General features: G+C 39.8%; 1 protein-coding gene across 6 annotated transcripts in view; it reads right to left on the minus strand.

The window, feature by feature from the left end:
* Positions 1–21270, minus strand: part of NCKAP5 (NCK associated protein 5) — a 395279-nt gene extending 374009 nt beyond the window's left edge. For 3 of the 6 annotated variants that reach the window (XR_012836176.1, XM_075757174.1, XM_075757176.1), the window contains exons 1-2: positions 21027–21270; positions 1273–1401 (exon numbers count right to left, since the gene is read on the minus strand). Coding sequence is in view for 5 of the 6 variants with exons in the window: in XM_075757174.1 (XP_075613289.1) it covers positions 1273–1341 (69 nt within the window). In the remaining variant the exon portion in view is untranslated. The remainder of the gene's footprint in view (positions 1–1272; positions 1402–21026) is intronic. The other 3 variants (XM_075757171.1, XM_075757172.1, XM_075757169.1) reach the window with 1 other exon arrangement.
* Between the last annotated feature and the right edge of the window lie 4154 nt (positions 21271–25424).

The raw sequence follows: 25424 nt of genomic DNA on the forward strand, positions 1-25424 counted from the left end.
ACACAATGGGGTTTGCACAGGTGTGGATCAGGCCTTGCTACCCAGGATAGAGGCAAATGGGGCTTTGGGGTCCCACAGTCACTACTGGTGTGTAAGGAGATGTTACAGGAGATGAGAAATATCTGCACAAGAGGTCATCAGAGATGAGGATGTCAAATGATTATTGGTACATTTTGGGAAGGGAGTGTTTGGTTATTCTCTAATGTCCTGTTACCTTGCTGCTGTCCTTTCCTCCCGTTAAGTACTGTTTCGTGAATCATTTGACTTGTTATTTATGAGTGAAGAAGTACAGTTCATTGGGCAAAGTTTAATATTTGTGGCTTTCGTGTGAGGAGCCAAAATGGTGCTCATCAGTGACCCCTAGAACCTGACTGAACCCAGCCCTTGTGGCTGCCGATGCCAAATCCACCTGCTCCCAGCATTTCCCAGCATCAGTCCCAGCAATACAAGTACTCGAAAAAAAGAGGCAGCTCTATTATTAACACCCAGAAACAAATTTCTTCCTCAGAAGACAACCTCTGTGAATGCCAAAGAGATGGCACAGGTTTCCTTGGTGCTCTCAGCTTTGCTTGTTCCAGTATGTGTTACACTAGTATGCTGCGTACTTGACGTTCGTTTGTTTATCCTCTTACACAACTGTTCAACATCTATGAGCACTTTCCGGTCATGTATCCATAGTACAGCTATAAAAACTCCTTGTTAATCTCAGTCATCACTTGAAAACATTAACTAAAGATAAATCTAGAATACAATCTCAATTAAGTCAAATCCGGTGTATAGCAAAAACAATTATTTTACAGCATGTGGCATTTACATTTCTCTTTCAGGTGATATTACAGTAGTTTATACATTCACCATGGTCAACAAATTTTTCTAGTATCCTCAATAGTAAAACAAGCATTTCTGATTAGATGACCTCACTACCTACAGCTCTCATACCCTAAATATAAAGGAATACAGAGTGATCCCACAGCGCCTGAGTAGGATTTTAATTGCAAGTTTGGTGTATTTGTCTGGATTCCTTTCTTGTGTAAATCCAGTAAATTCAGGGACATGCTTCTATATGATAATATGTTTCTATTTAGGATGCTGTAAAATTCCTCCAGCACTTTTGCTCTGGAGAACCTTAAAAATCACGAAAGGCTATGATATTGTGATGAATAGATAAACACCTTTAAAGTGTACATCATTATGAGTATTGCCTCTTAGCAACCATATCTTTATGGCAGAAGTAAATTTTATTCAGTAAATTCAGTAAATATTCATTCTTACCACAAGACTGCTGTCCAGAGAAAGTCTTTTCCCAAATTCCCTTTTCTGTAGCTGTCTCTTTCTCTCCATAGCTGAGGTTATTTGTTTTCCTTTTGATCAACTAGAAATGTCAGGCTGTTTCCAGAATCACTGCAAAAAAAAATTAAACACACATTTCAATACCCTACTTAACAGTTTCTGTCTTTCATCATTAACTTTGTAATAACCCAGCAGCTAATGACTTTGTGTCTATAGTAGGCTGTGTTCCAGGAACAAATTTTCTGTGCCAAAAAAGCTAACCTCTCCAGATAGAAATATTACCAATATGTTTGGGTCACCTCTCAAAGAAAAAAAAAATCTGCTACTATTGTCTTTATCAGTACACCCCATGTTTTCATAGTCTCTGTTGAAGTGGGCTGGGAGCTGGATCTGCAAAGCCAATGAAGTACCTGGGGCTGGGGAGGGGAGGCGGGGAGGGAAGCAGTTCATTTCACATTAATTGCACTCCTCAGTAAGCCCCGCTTGTTTGCACATCTGTGCTGCTACTATGCTGTGCAAATTTTGGACCTAATCCTGAAGAGTTCTAAAAGCTTTCAACTCACATTACCCTTAATGAGAGACAACTGCCCTCAGCACTTTCATTATGTTTTTAACATCAAAGATTCTGCTGTGATAATCAGACAGTCCCACTGCCTGTACAGAATAGCCAGGGAACTTCACCCAGCAAAGCTCTCACAGAGGGTTTGTAGGGTTTGGTTATTCCTGGCTGATGGTTTCCACTAAAACCAAGGCACAGCTTACAAGTAACAACTACCAACTCTCTTTTCCTAAATGTTCCCGATGATATACATGTTTGAAAGTTTTAGCTTGTTATTTTAAGGTAATATTTAATGTGTGTGATTCAGGAACATGGGCAAAGCTAATGAATTTATTCAGGATTTACAGAAAGTAGTAGAATAATAACAGAAATCGGACTCTAGCCTAAATTAAGGCAGGCAGATACGCTATAAATACAGAACCAAATACAGGAATTTTCTCCTGCATCTCATAGTGACTGCCTTTACTGTATCAGAGGGCAACATCCTGTAACTCTTAAGCTGAGCTAATTCCCATTAAGGACAAAGAGCTTTCACTACAAGAATTTCTCCATATTTTTTAATCAAAATTTGATGTGGAAGCCTACTTAAAAACATAATTCTAGCATGGTTGAGATATTCATACAGTGCTACTTAATGCTAAAGCTAGAGAAATTCATTGCATTTGACTGAAAAACAAGAGTGAGCAAAAGACAAATCTGTCTGTTTATGATCTTTTTTACTAATTGCGAACAGCACCTTCAGTCACAAACAGCCAGGTGATGCGTGAATACCACTGGACTGGGCTGTAGGGTACCGCTGCTGGCATTCCCAAGAGGAGTCTCGCATGTGCCCTCCAGAGGCATGTGCATGCCTATGGATAGACTTGACTTCTTCAGCATCACCACCATCCCATCTGTCACTGTGGTGATACCAAGCAGATAAAGCCACTGCAACTCTTTCCCCAAGTTGTCCCCGAGTGCTCTGCCTCGAGGGCACGCAGGAGCCTGACTGTGGGCCAAGCATAGGCTGCCTGCAAGGAGAGCAGGACGCCCCAGGCATTGCCTCCGAAGCCAGCTGGAGTTCAGAGGGTTCCCATAGGCATGCAAACTGGGATCAGCAGGTACAATGTGGGCATCACAACTGGGACTGCTCTTTTTCCCATGGGGAAACCGTAACTGGTCCAGCTACCAAGCCATCCAGTGGTAAATTCAGCTTTCTATTGAACAGCACCTGGTGTCTCCCACGCTTGCTTTATACTTCTGGTTTACACTAATGCAAGACCAGAATTCAGGCCATTTTCTCCAAAATGGATAAAAATTAGCCTCTACACACATTCATCTGCAGAACACATGCAATGACAACACGTACACACGATGGTAGGAAAATCTCAGTTATTGCACTGTGATCGTTTCAGCCTTGTATTTTCCAGGTTTACCTGTAAGCCCTTGCTTCCTTTTTTGCAGTACCAATCCTAAAGCTACACACACTGTTTAATTCAGCTAATAAGGAATCTCAATGGTGTGCTATCACATAATTACCATTGTTTCCTGATTAGCTATCATGTCTGAAAAGAAATACCACAATAGATTTGAACAAATACAGAGGCAATGTATTACACTGTTCTTGTGATTATGCCAGAAATCACAAAAGAAAGATCTTACGTAATCTTTATATCATTCTTCTACGCATTCATCGTGCCTGGAGAGCATGACTTCCACCGAGGGAAGTGAGCACAGAACCACTCAGGAGTGTGCTAGTGAGAGCTACAGTTGGAGCCAATTATCCCCATAGAAGTTCAAGTATTTAAGATGAATAAGTGTCTGAAGTTTCTGTCTGCAGGTATTTGGTGGAACCACCCCAAATTCTAGTTTAGAAGTAAAAGAAGAAAGGATTATTATTAATTATTCCTACAGCTTATATGCTATGCTGCCTTGGGCACTTCAAGGAGTGCATTTACTGTAGCCCTACCTAGCACAGCACGTGGACCTACTCATGTACTGGTGAAGCAGCCTCAGACCTGTAGACTCCACTCCTCCCCACAAACACACATCATGGAAGCTCAGATCTCTGGGCATGTTACCATTAGCAGGCTGTCACAGATCTCTCCTGAAGAGTTAACAACCTAAGGCTGAACCCACTTAGAGTTTTGAATCAAAGGTAATTATCAGACAAGATAATACAATACATCGCCTGTACCAACATACGCTGGTGCCTCAAAGTACCCAACTCAGGAGGCCTTTAAAGAAAACTGATCATCAGAGTGAAGTACTTAACAAAAACAGAACAAGTTTCCATCTTGGAACAGTCATTTTTGTGCATCATACTGCTTGTCACAGAGAAAAAAAATGACCCTCCCAGGCAAATCTCTCTTCCTCTGAGACCAACCAAAAGACACAACAATTCAAAATGGAGCTAACGCATCCACTGGTAAGCTCAGCAGAGGAGAATAGTTGTCCAGATGCAACAGTCTTGAAATGTAAAAGCACTGAGAATCAGTTTGCCCTATCATCGGAAATACTATTTTTGTTTTACCAAGAGAACCAACCGTAGAAATTTATCCGCCTTCCCTGACCAATTTGCTTGTCAATATCTTTACAGCAGAGACCCCAGTGATCAGCATTCAGCCCTTGACTGTCCCATTTAGCTGAACTGCGAACTACTGCAAAGTCACTTCTGATTTATGGTGTCTTTGCTGATACTGCACTCCCACATGTATGTTGCCAAATCTTTGGGGGTACATCTTAGAGTTCTTTGTGCTGCAGGAAATTTTTCTGCTGTAGGACTCTTCTCTAAGGGACTATAGAATTCATCTATGCTGAGCATATTGGGGAAGCACTGAAGTTAGAGGCACTTGGCGATTAATCTTCTATCCTCAAGAAGTGTATGAGGATCAGTCTAAGAGAATGTAGGTCCCAGGTGTTTGCTTACTGTCTTCTCAGTTTTGCATTCAGGGAAGAAGTTTTGTACAGGCACAGAAAAAACTCTCAAGGGAATACCTAAGTGGGATCTTGCTTCACTATGGTATACCCTCACTGTTCATAAAGCCAGCAAGCCAGAGGCATCAGCTTGATTACATATCCTAAAGCACCATATTTTTAGTACTCAATACAAGAATGTTCATTACTTCAGGAGATGGCTCTAAAACTCTGCCCTGCAGAAATGCTGTGATTAACATAGAAAAGCACTCTCTAAAATCTATGCAAGAAATTTCTTGGATTATAATACCTTCTTCATTTCTAGGAGTAACAAAGGATGATTGATGTATATTCCTTTAGCTGATGAAAACATATAACATTATATTCCTCAGATAAGCATCCAAGATATTTTCACACACTTTAAAACTGCATTTACATTTCAACAGAGCTATGCCAACATATGCCAGCTGGGAACCAGCACACAGTGTATCTCTTTGGTAACTGGAAATGGATTGTATTTATTTTTCTGTCTCTTACAAATTAGTATAAATGTAGCAGTTATGACACACGACAAAAATGACAGCTCTGCAAACTAGTGTCCATTCATGCAAATTCAGGATAGATATAATGCAGCCTCCCTACCCTCTGCTTTGCACACCTCACTGCTGCCAGAGGGCAAAGCACCCGTCAGGCAGCAAGGAATTTCCTCTGCTTGTCTTTCTGAGGTGTTAACGAGAGGGCAGGTTTGGTGATGTGGACATCAAACTGTTGGGTAACGGAATGAGGCCAAAGTTATACAGTCATCACCTTTAAGCACGTTTTTCTACTCTGATAGTCCTGCTTGTTCGATAGCCATACTTTAAGACTGAGAGGGAATAACCAGAACTAGTATTATCCCTTGGCAATGAAATGAGAAGGAAAATAATATCACTAGCATAGGTCAGGAAGCAGCTATGAGAAAGTAAAGATTGTCATCAATGCAAATGTTAGTTAGAATGAACATGTGACCTAAAGGTGAAAGATTTTCCATCTCATTACCAATCTCTGGAGTGATTCAGTTTCCTGAGAACCTAATTAAATTGAATCGAATCTGTCATTGTCCGGCTGTGTTTCTTTTGCCAACTCTGGTGCTAACACCAATGTGCACATGCTTGCTTTTGCTGTCGTATTTGTAGGAAAAAGAGTAGAAATAAGTACAGTACACTTTGTCTGGGCCTTCTCACAACTGGAAGAGAAGAAGATTCCAGAATTATGCACTTGATATATATTCAACAGATCAAAGATTCTGTGGTTGACAGGAAGATAAATCACATTTATCTTCCCAGGCCAGTCAAAAATGCTAAGTTTGTACTAAGCTTTTTGAGTATTATTTCCCTTGTTTTTTTAAAATGGTAGAGTGTTCAAACCACCAGAGCAGTAACAGCAGAAAACCCCACCTTCACAAAAGATGAGAAAATTCTGCCTAGTGGTTAAAAGTGAGCCATGAAAATGGTTTCATTACCACACCCCTATCTCTCCCTGCCATGGTATTTAGCCTGGTCATGACTTTAAGTGATGAAGTGGAAAATAATTCCAAAATTCTCTTTTGAGCTGATGTTTCAAACTTCAACATTTGGGAAATAGAAAACTACAGCGACATCTGCATTGATGCAACCTGAAACTTAGCTAAATGTTTTTTGTTTCACCCACAGTATCTTTCATAGCAATGCTGGAGGCAGGGCCTGCCTGCCTAATGCCCAATACTCCCAGGTATTTGCTTAGACTGGTCAGCAGTTTGTTAGCGCTAATATATGCATTGTACGTTCACACCCACTGGATTAGCTTGCTATTTAGATAAGCAAGCTGCATTTTTGCAGAGAGGGAAGGAGAATGTGCCATGTGCCAGCATTAATGAGTTAATTAAATTAGAAAAATTCCAATGCAGGAACCTAAAATGCTTAGATAAGTAGAATACTATGGGAATTACAAGGCAGTAAACATAGCACTGCTGTACCATTCTGCCTACATATCTAGATATTCTGACTGGGTTTGGAAAATTATATTAAAATAACATACGTCAAGTCAGTCAGAAAATATCTAGATAGAGACTCTTTCCTAGTCCTCTTTTTTTTTTCCTGTGCCATAATTCATTTTGATATACTCCGAATTTCTTACAATCTCTAAAACTGATCCAAAGGATGTTGGAAGCGTACAGGCAGCGCACAGAGCCAGCCGTGCCCTGCAAGTTATTTTGTGATCCAACCCACTCCTTAATCCAGTAGTCCCCTAATTCTGGTTGAAAACTGTCCAGTGGTCATCCACAAGGCCATGATAAAGTAGCCTCAAGGAAGTGTGTGAAGGGCCAGAGGTAGACAAGGAACCTTCTCGTCTTTGTTGTGATTTTAATTATATATGTTGACACTGACACATGGCAGTCCACAAAGAAACTGAAGGTTGACTAATTTGAAAGCCAAATGCTGTGAATCTCTCCTGCCCTTACCCCATTCCTTGAAAGGGAATCGGTAGAACACAGAGGGTGGTCTCATGCAATTTTGGCTGGTGATCACTCACCAGCAAAGAACAGGCTCTTAATACAATGTTCTAGAAACACAGCATTTAAAATAAAGCATCTCAGCTACTAAATTCCACCCTGTTTCAATCACAGTTTTCAATATACATTTATGCTTTCTTCATGCAAGATAATCTTCCATTTATTCAGCAAACTAAACAACCAGTAAAGCTTTCTATACAGCATTGCTTCTAGGATTTAAACAAGTTAAGATTAAGGGCTAAAATCTAGCAAACCTATCAGCGTGCTCAAAATAATACCAGGAATTTCAATAAATCAGAAAATAAAGAATACGGCATTAAAGATGTTATTACCATGACAGCTGTCAAGATGAATTGCATGAGAAGCATTTAAAAGATTTATATCTCAGAATATCACCAGGTTAATTAAATGGATGCATGCATTCATTTAAGAGGATAAGGTGGGTTGCAGTAACATAAAATGAGAGGGCACAAGATTACGTTCTTTCAGCATTAACATGAATGGGTTGAACCGATATCATTTCCGTATTCTGTAATAAGCATGATTCATCCATTGCCATTTTCAGCTCTCATCTTCTTTCTGGGAAAAAAAAAACCCAACACTACGAACATTTATAGACTAGCATAATCAAAGCTTTAACCTTTTCAGCATTTTCTGTTTGGATTGGCTGTCCATTTTTATCATGGGGTTCCAGGGCCATGCTGCAGGGAGGAGAAGAATCGCCAGTAAATTACACCAAAGAATGCTGGAAAGGTCAAAGCATTACCCTCCCCTGTTTGCTTTTATGGGACATATGAAGCATTCATATCAGGCAATAAAATTATTGAGACAAAAATGATGAAAGATAAGCAGACAGAAAGCATGAATCTGTTGTCAGGATAGCAACTGATCAGCATAGAAGAAAAGGATATATTACAGTGTTATCATCAATAAAAAATAGATTATGACAATGGTGTTTGTGTATCCTTAGTTTCTGCACTGAAATCAAATCCGTCTGAATGTTGTAAGGCCTGCAGCCAAGAAAAGGATATCCAAGGAAAACTAAGACTATTCAGGCTCAAGAAAACATTAGATCCAAAGCTCCCATTTCCTGGGTGAGTTTCTAACCACTCATTATTATATATTATTTATTACTATATACTATAATAAACTGTATGATATAGGTCATTATATGGTAAAGATGGATTCCCTTAACCACTGAGCATCCCTCTAGCAAAGTTTTGCAATCATCGAGGCTGTTCATCTGCAAAGGCATGGTCTGAACACAGCTACAGCATCACCTACCTCTGCGGGCTTCAACACACATTTGCCTCCCTTGACAACCACAGCTGAGCTTAGGTCAGAAACAGGCAGTTTCAGGCACCTGGAGAAGCTGAACTCCAGGACCTGAGGAAATTTCGTTCAAAGAACTGCTACTATTCACACACCTAAAGGGTTATGTCGACATTTTGAGTTCAAAAATAAATGCCCTATTTATATCCCAATAATGATGACTCTGGCATTTTCTGGCTTAAGGCTCCTAAATATGAAATGCTAGATGCAACTTCTGTCATCTAGTACATCATTATTAGAGCTAGTTGTTTCTCATGGTAAAATGGCTGGCTGGCACAGAGAGCTAAATGGGAATCTCATTAGGTTTCAAAAACTGAATTACAAATCTTCATCAGAGGGAAGAACATCCAGTTTAGGAGACCAAGAAGGATAATGTACCAAATTCATACATGTTCATCTGATATGTTGCAACATTCAGAAAAATGCATGCAATTAAATCAACATCTGAATTGATCTGACAGACAACTAACTGGAAGGAAGAATTTAAAATATACAGTCAAGTTTCCTACACATTGCTCAGTTTGATTTGTGTTTCCTTCTCATTTTTCTTTCATTGGTGTAAATCAAGGGACTATTCAAGTCTAAATCTACATGTAAGACCTGTATTGGGGTCTCTGCTGGAAGCGGTGGTAGATTACCAACTCAATTTTTGAAACTAGAACTAGAAGCTTATGAAATGTGCCTAAACATCCCTTCTTTGAGACAGATGCATTTCAGTTAGCATCCCTTTTGCCTGCCCATCTGTCCTAATATCAGTCCAGAGGGACCAATAAAAGTCTTTGGTTCTTTGTGCACGCTCCACCCCTTCCACCTGCACTGCTAAAAGGGGTGATGGCTGTAACAGGCACAGGATCGCTCTGTGATCCAAACACAAGCCCGTCAGACCCAGAGACTGAATAGACTTTGGAGCTTTTTGTCACTATCGCCTCTTTTGTTTCTCCTTCGCTCATTTTGCAGTTTGTACACAATATTTTGCTACACTTTTTAACAGCACATTTTGGTAAAGGAAAGCAGTTTTGTGGGATGAAGTGTCGCAAATGAATGCTACTCACTTTGGTCTTCCCTGGTAGCAGAGATGAAAGGAATGAAAGATCATTTATTTACTGATGTATACCAGCTCACGGATATGAGGAGTTATTAAAATCATCTTAACTTAGTGATAGTGTGCAGACATCTGGTTTTACTCCACAGAGCACTGGGTAACACTTCAAAATGTTCATGTGGCTCAAAGGAAAACTCTGAATATAAAATAAGTACTGTAAAAAATTTTCGTCAGTTACCAGGAACATCTTCAGCACCCAGCTCCGCACATCTTCCTTAGATAACCAAAGTCATTTGCATCAGAGGGAATATTTCAATGTCTAGACTGCAGAATTTGTTTCTAATGAATCTGGGGCTTTGGGGGTTGTAACATGGTGTCTCACATTTCACCTTGCTGTACAGGCACTCCCAGTGGACCAGGGCCTATCCTTACATTACAGGCAATAACTTTATAATGAAGTTATTAGTTCAGTAACAGCCCAGAAAAGAAGCTGAATCAACTCGTAATCCCTTTCTGTCATATGAAAAAATAAGGGAGGATATGGTACAGTGAAATATATGTCCATGATCCAGGAAGAAGGTAACTGAGAAAGGGCTCAACTCACCTATTGCATAACTTGAAAATAGCCTCTCCACCCCACCATGACTAAAGACCACCCTGGGGAAGAACAAGAGGGGAAAGACAACGCTGATCTCTTCCTGTGCCAGTTAAAACAGCACTGAGCCCCTGGTCTGAAAGAATGGATTGTAGCAGAGGCACAAAGCAAGAACATGCAGCCTCATGAGGCTGAGCAGCTCCAGGTGCTTCCCACACAGGACACTGCATATTTTTATGAGAAAAAATATATTACTCATTTTGCTGTGCCAATAACTTCACTGAGTCCTGTAAATGTGTACAGTTAGGCCATCTATAACTACAGCTGCAGCTTCTTGGACTCTGCAGTCACCTCTGTTCACTGCTACAGATAAGACGCATAAAAGAGATGTGGCACTGGAGCCGAATTTGGAGGTGACAGAACTAACTTAGGTCCTGTAAGTGTGGGCACTAAAATCCTTCAGCTGGCTCCCCAGCTGTTCAGCCTTTGCAGAAGTTAGAAGTCTACTCTCATTTCAGCTGACCTAACATCATCCAAGGATTTGACCCAAAGGAATTCAGCTCCAGCATTCCCAAACACACTGCAGTGGCTTCTCTCTTTCATGCTCATGCTCACAACAGAAAGGCGACAGGGTACAACTCAGCTCTACCACCTCCAGTTTTGTCGTGGGATGTATTTCCTATACATCAATGAGCATACATAAAAGAAAAACTCCAGAGAGATTTCCCCGGCCAATTCAAATTCACTTTATTCTTACACAACAGAGCATGTGGGACTTTGGGATATCAAGACCACAAAATTAAAAGGAATACACATTGATTAAACTCCATCTTCAGCTTATGGCCAAGAAAACTATTATGAAAAAATTTAAAAGTGAAAGATATTCTGTCCTCATCCATATTTCCTTACAGTGACAGAACAGTCCCGGCATACCGAAGCCCTTCAGCTCTTTTTTTCTCTGCAATTCTAGAGCAACCTCGTCTCAAATGCCGAATTCAGTTCTGGGCCAAAAGGATATAGACAAACTTGATGGAATTCAGACAATAGCAGCAAAGACAATTAAAGTATTGACTTGGTGGGAAACGATTAACAAGTCCCTTCATAGTAATTTCAAACAATGACAAAGAGACTAAAATGGGAAGGAATGACCATCTACACAAGTTTGAGGGACGTATACTAACACTAGAGACAGTGAAGAATTGATTAGGTTATTGACAATAGGCTGAAAAGAAATAAAGAGGGGGAAATGATGCTGAATATCTGAAGAAATTACCTAAAGTGAAATCCAATACAGATTGATTCCCAGAGAATCAAAGGAACACTTGTCATAAAAAAAATAAGGCAGGACAAACTACAATAAAATACACTCAAAGTGAGGATGCTGCCAGGAATGAGTTGTCTGAAGACCTTGATGGGGAAGAAAAGAGCCCTCTCTCCCTTTCTTCTCAGAGTATCTCTTTATACACTGCAGTGGTTGATCCACATTAGAGGCTATTAGAGTGATAGGCTTTTGCTTTGGGGGGGGGGGAGAAGAGCCACTCCATCCTTCCCCCCATGCAGTCAGTTGCTGGCAGTGCTTGCTCCAGTTTCTCAGTGTGAAGATTGGCTGTCACACACTGATTTCTAATTTTTCCATCTGCCAGAAACTTAATAAAATGTAAATTAAAAAACATTTATGATTTTCCTACTTAAAAGGTTCATAACTCTCCTATGTTTTATGTCATTCTACCAGTCTTTAACTCGTCTGCACTCAGCTCTACCAAGTGAAATGGGAGAGAACATACATCTGCCATCACAGGAAATAATCCGACACATTGGGATTATGGATACAAGTACTACCCAGAAAATGCTAGAAAGAAAGGAGGCATACTATTAAAAGTCTCTAGTCTGTCTATCTCTCAAGCATCTGTCCATTTAGAATGCAAAATAAAAATCATTAAACTACCAAAAGTGGCACAAAAGAAAAAAGAAAAGAAAAGAAAACTACTGGCATTTCAGAAGTTCGTCATTCACTAAAATCTGAAAGATATTTCTGCTTGCAGTACCAACAGTTTGGTTGGCACAGGATTATTCTTCCACTTTTTTCTGCCACTTTTTCTTATAGAATTCATGTTAATGCGTCAAATGGGATTTTTTTTTCCCCCTAGATTATTTCTTGGAAGTAATGCCATGCACGTTTAGATAAAGCTTTTAAGATTATAGTTTATGCACCTCCAGTCTTGGGATAACTAAAGTTATTCAACATTACTGTTTGTCTTGAATTTCAGCTAAAAAAAAAAAAAAATAGTATTTTTAGTGGGGAAGGGGAAAGCGTTAATACACTTGCATGTTCTAAAGGATGCACTTTGAATTTTAAAGTGCATTTTAAGACTAAATATAACCTTTTTAAGTATTTTGTTCTGCATAAGGTTTATTGGGGGGGCAGGGCATAAGCAAGGAAGAAAGAAAGTATACTTGGTTCATTTCAGGCAAGCTCTAAGTTTGCCCATATTTTAAGTTGGATCCCTGCTCTTGAGTGGGTGGTTTAAGTTGATTCACTAACTTCCACTGTCTCAGTTTCTCTGCTATACTGTGAAGATAATAATATATAGTATATATACGTGCCATTTACAGAATAATTCCTCTTTGTCAGAGACTGTAAGAGTAAAACTTTCTATTCGTGCTGCTGCTTTGTGTCATTACTCTTCTCTGTCTACCACATGTGTACATCACTACACACCCAAACAGGGGAATGAGTCTTTCTCTAAATTCTGCACGAGGCAGCAGAAGACACTCAGTTCTCATTCGCCTCTTGGCTATTCTGTCAAAATAAATCTGATTGTAGAAATGCAGCTAGGACAGAATTAAACCAAACAAAGAGGCAGAGAAGAGTCTGCCACCAACCAACAGAAAGCAGCTATGCAGGCAACAAGCCAGATATCCTCGACTCCCTCCACAGATTTAAACCCAGCTCCCCTGCAGGGCAAACCAGGAAGCATAAAAGCAGCATTTTTATTTTTATTTTTAATTAGAACAGGACCCTTTTTTTCTGTAATAGTTGGTGGTCTTAAGCAGAATGCTGCAGCCTTTAGAATGCTGCAGCCTTTAGTGCTGTTCACCTTTGGTTTTCCCTGTTGGCTCACAGTGATGTTACCTGGAGCTACCGGAGAGAAGAGAAAGTCTGAACAGGACTCCAGGAAGGGGAAGAGGAAAGAAAGGAGAAAGCCAGGTGGGGTCTTCATGGCACTTCTTCCCAAGGGGGTCTCCTAAACCCACAAGAAGGAGTCATATCCTTCCTGTCTTCTTGGGTGAGGATTCTTTGAGTTAAATCTTAAACTTTCCTTTGCCTCATGCTGGGTGAGCCACGCCATCTTAGCTGAGTATGTTAGGAGCTAAGGGGATCTAGCCTCCTCCTGCTGCTGGTTAAGTTAGATACCTAAGGGGTGGGGGATCTCAAATATGCTCCCAGGATTCATAAGCTCTTAAACTATGCACCCAAGCTCAGAATCCCCCTGTAACACACAGGATGCAAACCTGGAGTTCAGGCAGAGAGAAATAAGTAAAAGAAGTAAAACATAACTTGCTTCTACAACAGGCAATAGCCAGTGGGTGAAAGTGAGACTTCAGTGCTTTACAAGGGAGAAAGAAAGATTACCTCCCTGCCAAGAACAAGAAAAACATTGCCTAGGGTTTGTGCTATACGCCTCCTCTGCGTTGTCATGCTGCCCATGGCTGTGTACCTTATGAACCATTCCTTTCTCAGGGCTGTGCTGAAAACTATCATCCAGTCAATAAATTCTTATCCATGTCTGTTCAAAGCTTTTTCTGGTGACAGGAGATTTTTGTGGTAATCGAGAAGAAAAGCAATTCACTTGATTAAATATAAATGACAGAAATAGTTTCCTATGAACATTGTGATGTATTCCCAATCAATAACACCATGACAGAATTGCAGCTTAAGGGAAGGAAGTTATTAGTTTTAGGAAAGGCACATAATTAAATACAAGTCTACAGATTCTCAAGCAGAGAGACAACGAGAATGGCCAGCCTGAGACTTTGTAGATTGTGCTATTGTTGTCTCTTCAGTTCATTTGGTGCTGTCTTTCATTTACCTGTGCAACCTTAAAACAAAAATGAAGATTTTAGTTTCAAATGTTAGGGCTAACAGCCAGCGACATAACAGAAAGCATTTATTAAAATGTTAAACCAGGTTTCACTTTAAAACTTTCCTTCAGTAGCAGCTACTAGCAGATGTTAAAAAATCCTTAATGATTTAGCTGAACTTTTAGTAATTTCTAAATGTTTCTCTTGTGTAACTGCAAAGAACACCTAGGCCTTTTACCACCAGCATAATACGGGGATTGGATAGATCTGATTATTTGTAATTGGGTTTTTAGCCTTTCAGCTCTGGATCAATGTTTCAAACTCTGAGCAGGTTGGTGTTGAATAAAAGTCATTTCCATCGGCTGGCTGTTCAGTGACCTCTATGAAATATTACAAGTTGGTAGTGGACAGGTGTCTATATAATTAAAATATACTTCGCAAGCACAGTTGGCACCCTGGAATTTTCTTATTATGAATCTATAATTTGCTACCCCCAGCTTATAAATGGAAAGTATTCAGGAGCACTGAGATGTCATTGAAAAACAAGGAGGATACAGTGTTCTTTGTTAATCCCACAAAGTACCTCTGTTTCTAGAGCAGTTTTGAATCCCCAGACAAATGCTTTTGTGCACTGCAAAGATTATTATTCAGGCTATTAAAACTCATGAATTAGAAGTAAAAGATCAACTTTAAAAGCTGATAAAAACCTAGAGCTCTGTAGGTTATATTGCAAATCTCACAGCCAGCACTATGTATGGTGTTCACTGTAAAGAGAATATATTTCCACACAGTATCAACAAAGCAGAATCACTGAGGATGTCCCACATATCCATGAATCTGCATTAATTGCATTAGTATTCCTAGACATCCACACAGAACTTGAGGGGTTTTGATAGAAGAAGGTATGCCCAATTTCAACACGATGTGGTTTTTCTGACTAGAAATCAAGGCAACATTTTTACATTTGAGTAGGATTTGGGGGATGGGCAGGGGGAACAGCACAATATTTTATGGCTTTTGAATAACCAAGCCCATAATTCAAGCCTCAAGCCTTTAATCTGTTTCTCTTCTTTAACCCATTCAGAGGTTTTGTCAGAGACCATGTGAGAAAATGCTCTCCATTGACTTCGCTTTCTTCTCACCCTAATTCTGAACTAAGCAAGGCTGAGCACTTCAGGCTGAGGCCCTGCGACAGATGCAGCTTCCTAGAACTGTGGGACACTCAGAGACTATCACGGAAATCTTTGTGGACTTGCCAATGACTCACATCTGTGTCAATGAAAGATGTAAGGAAAATGTTATATGGAATCCCAACAACAGGGAAGGACATTTAAGTACCAGTAAATCCCCAGTAGCGAAAATATATGTGCAAGATGTTTCACCTCTCTGAAAAGAAACATTGTTTGGTCTGACCTAGTTCAAGATGCTAAAAGATTTAGAAGAACATAAGACAACAGTTGTTAAGCTTGGCACTGTTGTGCTGTAGAAGAAGGGCCATGGATCCACTCGAGAAAAGAGCCCTCAGATCAATGTGGGAACACAACAGAGAAGAGATTAGTTAGCTCAAGAATCAAGTAAACTTAATTTTGTGGGAAGGTGAAAAGAACCACACGAAAAAACCAAGCAAACCCAAAGTTTTCTAATGGTCCTACTAGAAAAGTTGTACTAGAAATTTTCTCCTTAAACTGGTTTCCTCAGCCACAAATTTCCTCTGCAAGTGGCAACTGAAGTACGGGGACAAAACTACTGCTAAGCAAATCTCAGCATTTGCCCCTCCAGTCTCCAATTTATATGCATTAAAATTAGTCTGCTTTTTATATACATTTCAGACGGAATGGTTAAAAGGAAGAGGAAAAACAGGAACATCTGGAATCAAAGCAGGTATCCACGCACCCATTTTTAACACGTTTCTGTCATGTTGTCCAGAACAACATCTATAACACGCTCAAACTGAACCACAAACCCAAAAAGTTAAGAACTGAAGACAGCCACTGTTAACAAATTGCAGATGCATGAGACTCATTCGGAAAGACCTTACAAATCAGCAACGAGGGGAAGAGAGAGCAAATCATGCAGAAACTATTTAATCAATGAGTAAAGACAATTATAACATCTGTTAATCTTTTGTGTAGGTTATAATTAGATGCTGTGGAGGAGTAGCCTTTAAGGGGGAGGCAGGGAATCCTTTAACATCTGCTAGAAGGGCAAACACTGTGCAATAAATGACTTTAAATGCAATCAGCAAAATGAGAGCTGTGCAGAGTTCACAAAAGGCCTGTATAAAAGATTGAGGATAACAAAATATTTTGCCAAAGGTCAACTCCTGCAGCACTAGAGCCTGAATAATGACTGCTAGTTTAGAGGCCACATCAAAAAACAAACGTGATTGTACCTCTGAAAAACAATTCTTTTCTCATTTGTGTCATTACAGCAAAAGCACATGCTGCTGCTGTATATCACGTCAGCTTAATGACTTATTAGGGCTGTATCTATCAACCTTGAACAGTTTAGAATAAACAGGTAGATATGATGTATTTTAAAGACCAGAATTCAGTCTAATTAGACTGACACAGAACTGTGCTGTACTGTAAAAGTGATGTGATTCTGATTTTAAATAATTAATCATTCAGCAGCTTCTAAAAAATCCAATTATTTACTCATTTTGCCCTTGAAAACAACCATATGCTTTAAGCTGTTACTCACTGAAAATGTGAGACCAAGAGGGAGTTATTTTACCCAGTTTAACATGGCCCTCTACTGGCAAAATAACCCCCCAAGATCTTATCACTATGAACCATTTTGTCAGATCATTTCAGAGCTGCTGAAAAGATCCTACATTTTACAGCTAAGTTACACCAAATCTTAGAAGGTTGCAGCCTAGATCGGAGCTTTAGGAATTTGCATAAATTAAGCCATCGCTTAATCTCCCTAGACCTCCTGCGCCGAGAGCACTACATCCTTTTACCCAGCAGATCCAGTTCTGGACATCACCAGAGTACTAAAGAAAAAAGCCAAGTGCTCATATCTAGTGGCGTGAGTCATTTTAGCAGCAAATGCAATCCTTTTACTCCTGTCAAGTTGTGCTATATTCCTCAAGGAGTGCCATTGATTCCCAACAGGATCAATGCACACATGCAATTTCAGTTTGCACAATTAGGTAATACTTAGTGTAGGCGAAGCAAGCACGATATAGTCCAGCTGCAAAAAGAATACTACTGAAAATACAAATGCTAACGACCACCAAAAAGCAACTTCACTGCAAAAGAATTCCTGCTTCCTTCTTTTCTCTACCATTACTGAAAATCCACAGTGGTGATTCAACACAGCTTCAATCAAAGTGAGGCAGACAATGAAATTCGCCTCTGTTGTTGCATGCAGTAATTAACTCTTCCTATTTGTATTATGTCTGAGCAACAAAGAAACAAAAGGATACGGCAAACTGTTGAATTTAACAATTTAGATAATGATGAATTATAATAATCAATTAGCGCTGTCAAAGAAAATAATTTGTGACATGCATGTGATTCTGCAGAGACCTATTGTGTGCACGCACTATCCAAGGCTAGTTTGGCTCTGGAAAACAAATAGCGTTGTCCTGTGGAAAGCTTATCAAACGTGCAGCTTAACAGTAGCATTTGTTCTTGCTATGTGTCAATACTAATAGACCATTTTTTAGCAACATAATTTCTATCCACTGCTTTATATTCCAACCTGCTTTTCAGGGTCTGCATCATTCATAGCCCATAGACAATGCTACTGCCAGTTTCCAGGAGCCACTGCTGCTGTACAAACCACATTTATGTGATTCACCTGAATGCCAGTCAATGGAATCATAAAAGATTCCAAGTACTTTTCACATAATAGCTATCTAACTTTTCATCCCCAAAACATCATGACTAATTTATGTAACCATCAGGGAATACTTAACGTAATTCAGGTTTCTGCATGCTACAGGAACGGTATCATTAGCCAGTACAGAACAGAGTATTACAAGTGTTAATGGTTCATGTTCTATTTACATTGTACATTTATCCTGGTTTTGTAATAAAACTGCATATTAGAGGCTATAACTTCCAAAGGTGTTCTGGTAGCTTTGGCATGGATTTTTCTTAAGCCTAACTCCAATCCTGCCAGGAGCTGAACACACGCAGAACCACACAGGAGCTGCAGAGCATCGGGCCGCATCTGGCCCTGGCTGCGCTGTGCTAAGCCCCTCAGCCAACTGTGCTTCCCTTTGGCACCTTTGTTCTGTGGCTTTTATCCCAACCTCAGTCCCACTTGTCAGATGATGACAGGCTGGAGTCTGCACTTATTCCGTTTCTTTTCAGATGGTGAGAAGGCCCAAAGAATTGACATTCTGTTGGCGATTGTCCCCTTTACTGCCATCCCAGAATGTTATCAGATTATAGGCGGTATCCTTGGGCAGATTTCTCAGAGCCAGGGAAAATTCAACCAGGGGATCCCTCTGGTGAAAAGTGAGCTGGCTCTGTATCCTAATTTGCTACACTGGAATATAAGAAAGAAAATGTAAATGTGAGAAGGGAAATATAAGGGAGGAAAATTAAAATCAAATGCCCCTGGGCTCATCAGGTTTTGAGAGTCTGCTTCTGCTCTTAAGGTAATTAGCAGAAGATTTGCTCTTGACTGAAGTGGAAGTGGAATTGTACCCTACCACTTTACATTTACTTTTTTAAATTTAAGCCTCTAAACACTTATACACAACTTATGCACAGGGACAATAGCAGAGAAGTCCATGAAGTTTTCTTGAAAAGGAGTGAAATTCACATTTGTAAGATTGGGACTTGAACTTAAAATTAAGTGACAAAGATAAGTGGGACTTAAGCATTTTTCAATCAATTTTTGTTCTAATTATTTTGAAGACATTTGCCAACATGACACCTTTTGCACACATTTGCAAGTGTAAATACCATCATCAGTTCATAGCAGTAGATCATGGTTATTGGCCACAAGGTGACAGAGGGAAGGAAAGATTGGCCTAGAGGAGTCAGTGTAGCAGGGATTAAACCCCCTAACCTTAAACCTATTCCTTCTCCCCGGGGAAAGGCACTATCACAATTCTCTGTTCTTCACCTTGCATTCAGTGGAAGTTTCCAAGTTACAAAAAGGTCTTTTAAAGAACCTATAAACTTTTTGTTTATACTATTTCTGAAGGAAGATGAACACCTAAAGAATAAAACTGTGCTTTTATTTAAGCGCCTATTTAAAACCCCAAAAGCCTTTTCCATTCACGTGGCATCAATGCACAGCTAAATTTAGGGCTTCCCCCCCGCCCCCAGGAGAATATGCTTCAATTCCAAAGACAGAACAACAGCTCCTAAGCTGCACAATATCTCGACATGTCAAACCACATTATAACATCAAAAAGAGACAGACAGGTTTTGATCTGCTGTAGAAACAGGGTCACTTGAGAGAGGCATCTGCAGTTGTAGCCACGCAAACCTTAATAGGAAGCCCCAAAAATCTGTTGCGGTGTAGGACTGAGAGGCCTTGTAAACAAAAAGTCAGAAGCAAGAAAAGCAAAACAAAATCGATAGTGCTAATAATTCAGGAGGGATCCTCCAATACCTATTTGATTTATTTGTACTGACTTACCCTCATATACATGCCAATCACAGTGTTCTGATTTCATTCTTCAGAAATGCGCTTTGTCTCCACAAAAACAGATCATTAAATAGAGGTAAACAGTAATAAAAGAGTTCCTCATACAGAGTACTGTGATCAGGTTACTCCCTGGAAAAGCCACTGCAACTGAAATTGCAGCAATTTAGAACGGGCTTCTGGCGAGGTATTGAAATGAGAAGCAGGATACCTGGGGTTTGTTACCAGCTTTTGAAGCAAGTAAACCAAGTTTTAATAAATCACATCCATGGGCCAGTTTCCCCTTTTGTAAAATAGGAATAATTCCATGACAATCACAGCTAGTTGTCCTGAAAATGAGTTAACCCGTGGTCAGAAACAGTTCTGTCCCACAAACAGCAAGCAGTACAGAAACAGTTTTTTCACAGCAGTTACTAGTGTACTAGGGTTAGTACACTTCTGCTCTGATGTTCCAGGATTTATTGCATTTCTAACATAAATACTCAACCCAAAAATTACTGTTTCTTACATAATTGACAACTCATTTTATCCAAAAGTTGTCAGATTTCAAAGCACTATATGATTCTTTCTTTTAAACTTATATACCTCCAGAACTTGAAGAGAGGCTAAAAGTAAAAATAGACAAGTTTCGCTTTAAATCAATACCTGCATAAGGAGCAAAATATTTTTTAAAGAAGACTGTATTAAAAAATGTAGGGGAATTGTATGAAAAATACAAATTAATTTTTACCATTCAAATAAATATCATGAAATGATAAAAGAACAATCTTAAGACAGGCTAGGTTTTGTTCAGTTGATGACAGTACTCATGAGATTTTAAGAATCTTAGAGTTTCATCACTTACATTAAAAGAGAACCACTTCAGTGTAATCTCAGCAAACAAAAGCCAGAATCAAGTTTTCATTTGTCCTTTAATCTGTTGCTGAACCACACTCAGATGCATGGCTGTAATTACTCCTAACAACTATATACTTGCCTCTCTTTTAATTAAAGCAAAACTACAAATAGCAATGCTGACACACTCCTAGAGAAAATAAGCTTTACAGAGATGATAAAAACACCAAAACAGCAAAAGTCTTACTTGCAGCAGTTCAGTCAAAACATGCCAGCCCTGGAGAACTCAGAACCGTAAGAAGTCTTTGCAGTCCAGAAATTCTCTTGAGTTTATCCAGTGTTTATTTACCAAGCTTTAAAAATCTGTGGTTAGAAGAACAGAGTTAGCTTTCTACACCATCCACAGCACTCCTGAAGTCCTCTAGTAACAGCAGACATGAAGTTTGCTGATAGTTGGGTTTGCTGCTGCTATGTAGTTGCTCAGTACTTGTAAATACAAGCTCTGTGGACAAAGTCCCAAATGACATCACAGGCAGCTGCTTATTGTTGAGTCTTTATTAACCGACTGTCAAAAAAGAAAAGCAAAGAGGAAAGAAAAGCACAAACTATCTTCCCTGCAGCACAATTTGCATCTTAGTAGGAGTTGCAGTGCTGCACATATAAATACTTCTGTTTACCCAACTGATGTTTTCTTAGAATGAATAAACAGTGTTTGCAGGGAAAGCAGAAAAGTAAGAACAACTTAAACAGCTTCAACATGGAAAGAGCACAGGGAGAAAAAGAAAAATTAAAAATTCCAGCGGTGCCTTTTCCTAATTTACTTCTGCATTCTCCTATTTCTTTTGTTTATTTAAAAATATGTAACTAGGGGTGCAAATCCACATGGATTTTAAAGCATAGAGCACAGGACTTTAATAGGTTGGAGTGAAAGTTTCAACACATTCCAAATTTTAAAAGTTACAGAATTACAAACTACGATCTTTGCAAGATTTAAGACAGCTCAACTTCAGTGACAACGTGTTTTGAAGAAAACTCTGTCACTTTCCAAAGATGAAAATATAAGAAAGCAAGAAACAGCATCAAACATAGTTATTCACTAGGTGCTAAGGGCATAAATACTGACCTTTCCTTCTCAGAGGTGGAGGTCCAAGACCAAGTAGCATTTTGGAGCTGAAACACACACTCAGTTCCCAACAAGGCGCAGGGTACTCACTTGAGAACTAGTTCAGCTACTAATCTGAATCTATCCTCTGTCATTGAGAGTTCGGGCTGAAAGAGAGGGGCTGGAACTCTGTGCCTTGATTTCTCAGAAGTCAGTCCTTTCAAGTCAGAACTTCAAACGCTGGAAGGGCACCACCAAGGGTTGTGACAGACAGAGCTCTGTTATCTGTGCATGCTTCCACACAAAGAGCTTCAATATTGGGAAACACCTGGCCACTCACATCCAAACACCCAAGACTGCACGTTCCACAAACAATAAAACAACCGAAACTTGAGCTCAGTGATGAGCTGAAGCCAAGTTTTCACATTTTTAATTGCTACGCATAGGAGCATCAACCCAAATTCTGCCTGTATTTACAGAGAGCAAATCAATCTTGGGTCACATCCTCAGCTGATGTAAGTCAAGGTAGATGCAGTAACACACCTGAACAACAGCAGTCAGCATTAGCTGAAGATCTTGCTTTTGCCTGCAAGAGTGTCATTAAAAAAAAATAAATTGTGTGGTCTTAATGACAGAGTGCCTGATTTTATTGGTGCTTGCCCTGAGTGGCAGCAATACCCTATGGACATAGAGGCGCTGAGCTCGCTGGAACTGCTTGCATGGGCTATCACTACCTCTGCCACTTGCTGCCTCTCAAACATAAGTTTGTGCTTTTGAAGGAGATCTGTTATAAATCCCCCTTCATTTATTCCTGTGGCTAATCAGCCTGTAGCACACAAGAAACACCACACTGTGTAGCTATGAGTTATATTTACCACCCTGACTCAAGCATACAGGGTTGCGTTCCTCTTCCATTGCAGTCAGCAAGGTTTTATATCTTGCTCATTAAAACCTTGCTAGTTTGATCCAGGAAGCCTTCAAAATACTTTGAAGATGAAGTGGGCTATGGGAGTAATAAGTACCAACATATAATATTCAATAACATTAAATTCAAAACATACAGCTTTAGACCCAGCTTTGCAAGTGCCATAGTGCAGCTACTTGATTTAAGCAAACATGAATGAGGCCGTGTGCTCGCATATACAGCTTCATGAGGCTTCGTCTCATTCTAGCAAGAACAAGCCCATCCATAAGATCAGTAGAAGAGTAAGATTTTGTTTAAACCTGATGCTGATTTACAGTGTGCTTTCTCAGACCAAGTATAAGATTTGGTTTTTCACCAGTCATTAGAAGTATTTATAAACATTAAATAACTGCAAAACACAGGTTATACTCCAGCTCTCTTGATAACAAAACTGGCTTGTCCTGTGACACTAATGCAGACACACACATGTAGAAGACAGGAAGAGTATATAGATTCATAAAATAAGGAAACCACTGATTTAATCAAAAAAGCCAAATATTTAATTAAATATTTTTTCTTTAAAAAAAAAAGGACAAGCCTTAAGGAAAACTGCAGCCTGCTCCCAGGAAGTATTTGTACTATTTAGCAAAATTTAGCACTTTCTAAACATTCTAGAGAATGTTAATGCATTTCCAGGCTAAGCACACCTAGGTGAGCAGGATCAGGGCAGCAGACACACTGCTCACATCTCTCCAGTCAGGCAACACTGCAGAGGCAGGTACTTCGATTGCCTGAAAGTAATTTTTTGGAGACTTCCATCTAAGTAAGTTCTACCTTAATCCTTACCTGAACTGGTGGATCTTGTAAAAATAAATGTGCAAAGAAACAAGTATTGAGATTTGTGGGTTTAACCAGCAAGTTATTTTTCCCAGGAGGAGAATTCCCATGCGGGTGGACATAACAGATACAGCATTCTTCAAATTACAACCCTTATTAAGGGAGTGGCCATTAGCTCACCCTGTCAGTGCATTTATCCATCTAATTTCTATTCTAAGTCATCATAAGATATAGCTACTGGCTGTGCAGATACAGATTATTTTTGGCAGGAATGCTGTGGCTTTTGTTAGAACAAAATTCATGACAGAATTCAGTCCTTGACTAGCTACAGGTTGAGGGAAAAGATAAAGAAGTTGAAGTCATGAGCTGCAGTAGTTGCTCCTGGACTGATGTGCAGTAAGCCATGCATCCAAGGAAATAATTCAGCTTCATACCGCCTCATATTTGATGGGCAAACAGGTAAGATGAGCCATAATGAACTGATCTAAGTAGACATGGATATTAGTAAAGCTTGTCAATTAACCTACCGCAGTATAGCCAGGATCTGTTCAAGACCCATCTTATCTTCAGGTTCACTGTCCACATTTGATTTTTCTTTATTATTAACGTAAAAAGTTCTTCCTCACTGAAGGCGCCAAAACAAAGCTCTGATCTTCTTACAAAATGCAGTAAGCCCATGGGATCGAGTCACTTAAACCACACCACCCTTTCCCTGAAGCACTGCAGAAGTCCCTGCAGTCGCACATGCCCAATGTGCATGTTCGCTTCTTACCAGCACAAGAGCAGAAAACGGCTCGAACTCAGGTGCCTCTGGGTCCACTCTCTCATTACAGACCCATAAAGCTGCGGCACAAGGTGATCAGCCTCACAGCCCAGCAAGTTAAAAGGGAGATGGTAAGAGCTGAGAGTATTTCCCCCGAGGGATGTCTAACTATGTCGCGAGTCCTGTGGGGTACAGTACAGCTTCAGATGGTGAGCCTGCGGGCCACATAAAAGCCTTGTTTTACCCTCTGGTACTACTCCTGGAGCAAGGACAGACAAGCTGACAGACACAGAGCAGTTCAGTCTAGAAGGACTAAATTGCAGGACATTAAAATCCCAACAGATTGTAATATAATATAATATCATATCACCCTAAACTGTTATATTTTTATCCCACAATAAATACTCAGATCACTGGAGGGCAAATTTAAAAAATAGTAAAATAAATCACAGGCTGCAGAATTTGCCCTCCTTGGAGCTGCACATGGTTGGAAGTCTTGAGCTGGTTCCTAAAATATCATGGAAATGTCTCTCGAATGACACCAGGGTACCGAAGAGCAAAATGCTCCTGGAAATTACTATCATTCTCACTTTTACCAACACAGCTAAGTATGTCTCACAAAAGAAATACCTCCAAGCATGTGAGATTGTCACAAGTTAGCACAGTAAATGCTTTTCTAAGCCTGGGGTAGCTGGCAGAAAGGATAAACAAATGAACCAAGAAAAAATATGTGGAGAGAATATAAGGAAACGTATGGGGGCGATGCATGCACCTCCTCAGATACTCAGTATCAAAAAAGGGCCTTCAGTTGAAGTGGTTTGATCGGGCTGGTAAGCTTTTGATCACGAAGATAGTTTGAGTTTTAACCTTACTAGATTATTTTTCCAAGCTTTTTACCTCCCCTGCATGTCAAGAGTAGGGGAAAGGTCTTTAGCAAAGGCAAGTTTTACCACTGGAACAAACAATAGCTCTCTCTTCTGTCGTATTTATGAATTTAAGCTTCAGAGAAAGCAGCAAATAGCATATAACAACAACAACT

The sequence above is a fragment of the Balearica regulorum genome, chromosome 6 (genome assembly GCF_011004875.1).
Source record: "Balearica regulorum gibbericeps isolate bBalReg1 chromosome 6, bBalReg1.pri, whole genome shotgun sequence".
In the NCBI taxonomy this organism is placed as follows: Eukaryota; Metazoa; Chordata; class Aves; order Gruiformes; family Gruidae; genus Balearica; species Balearica regulorum.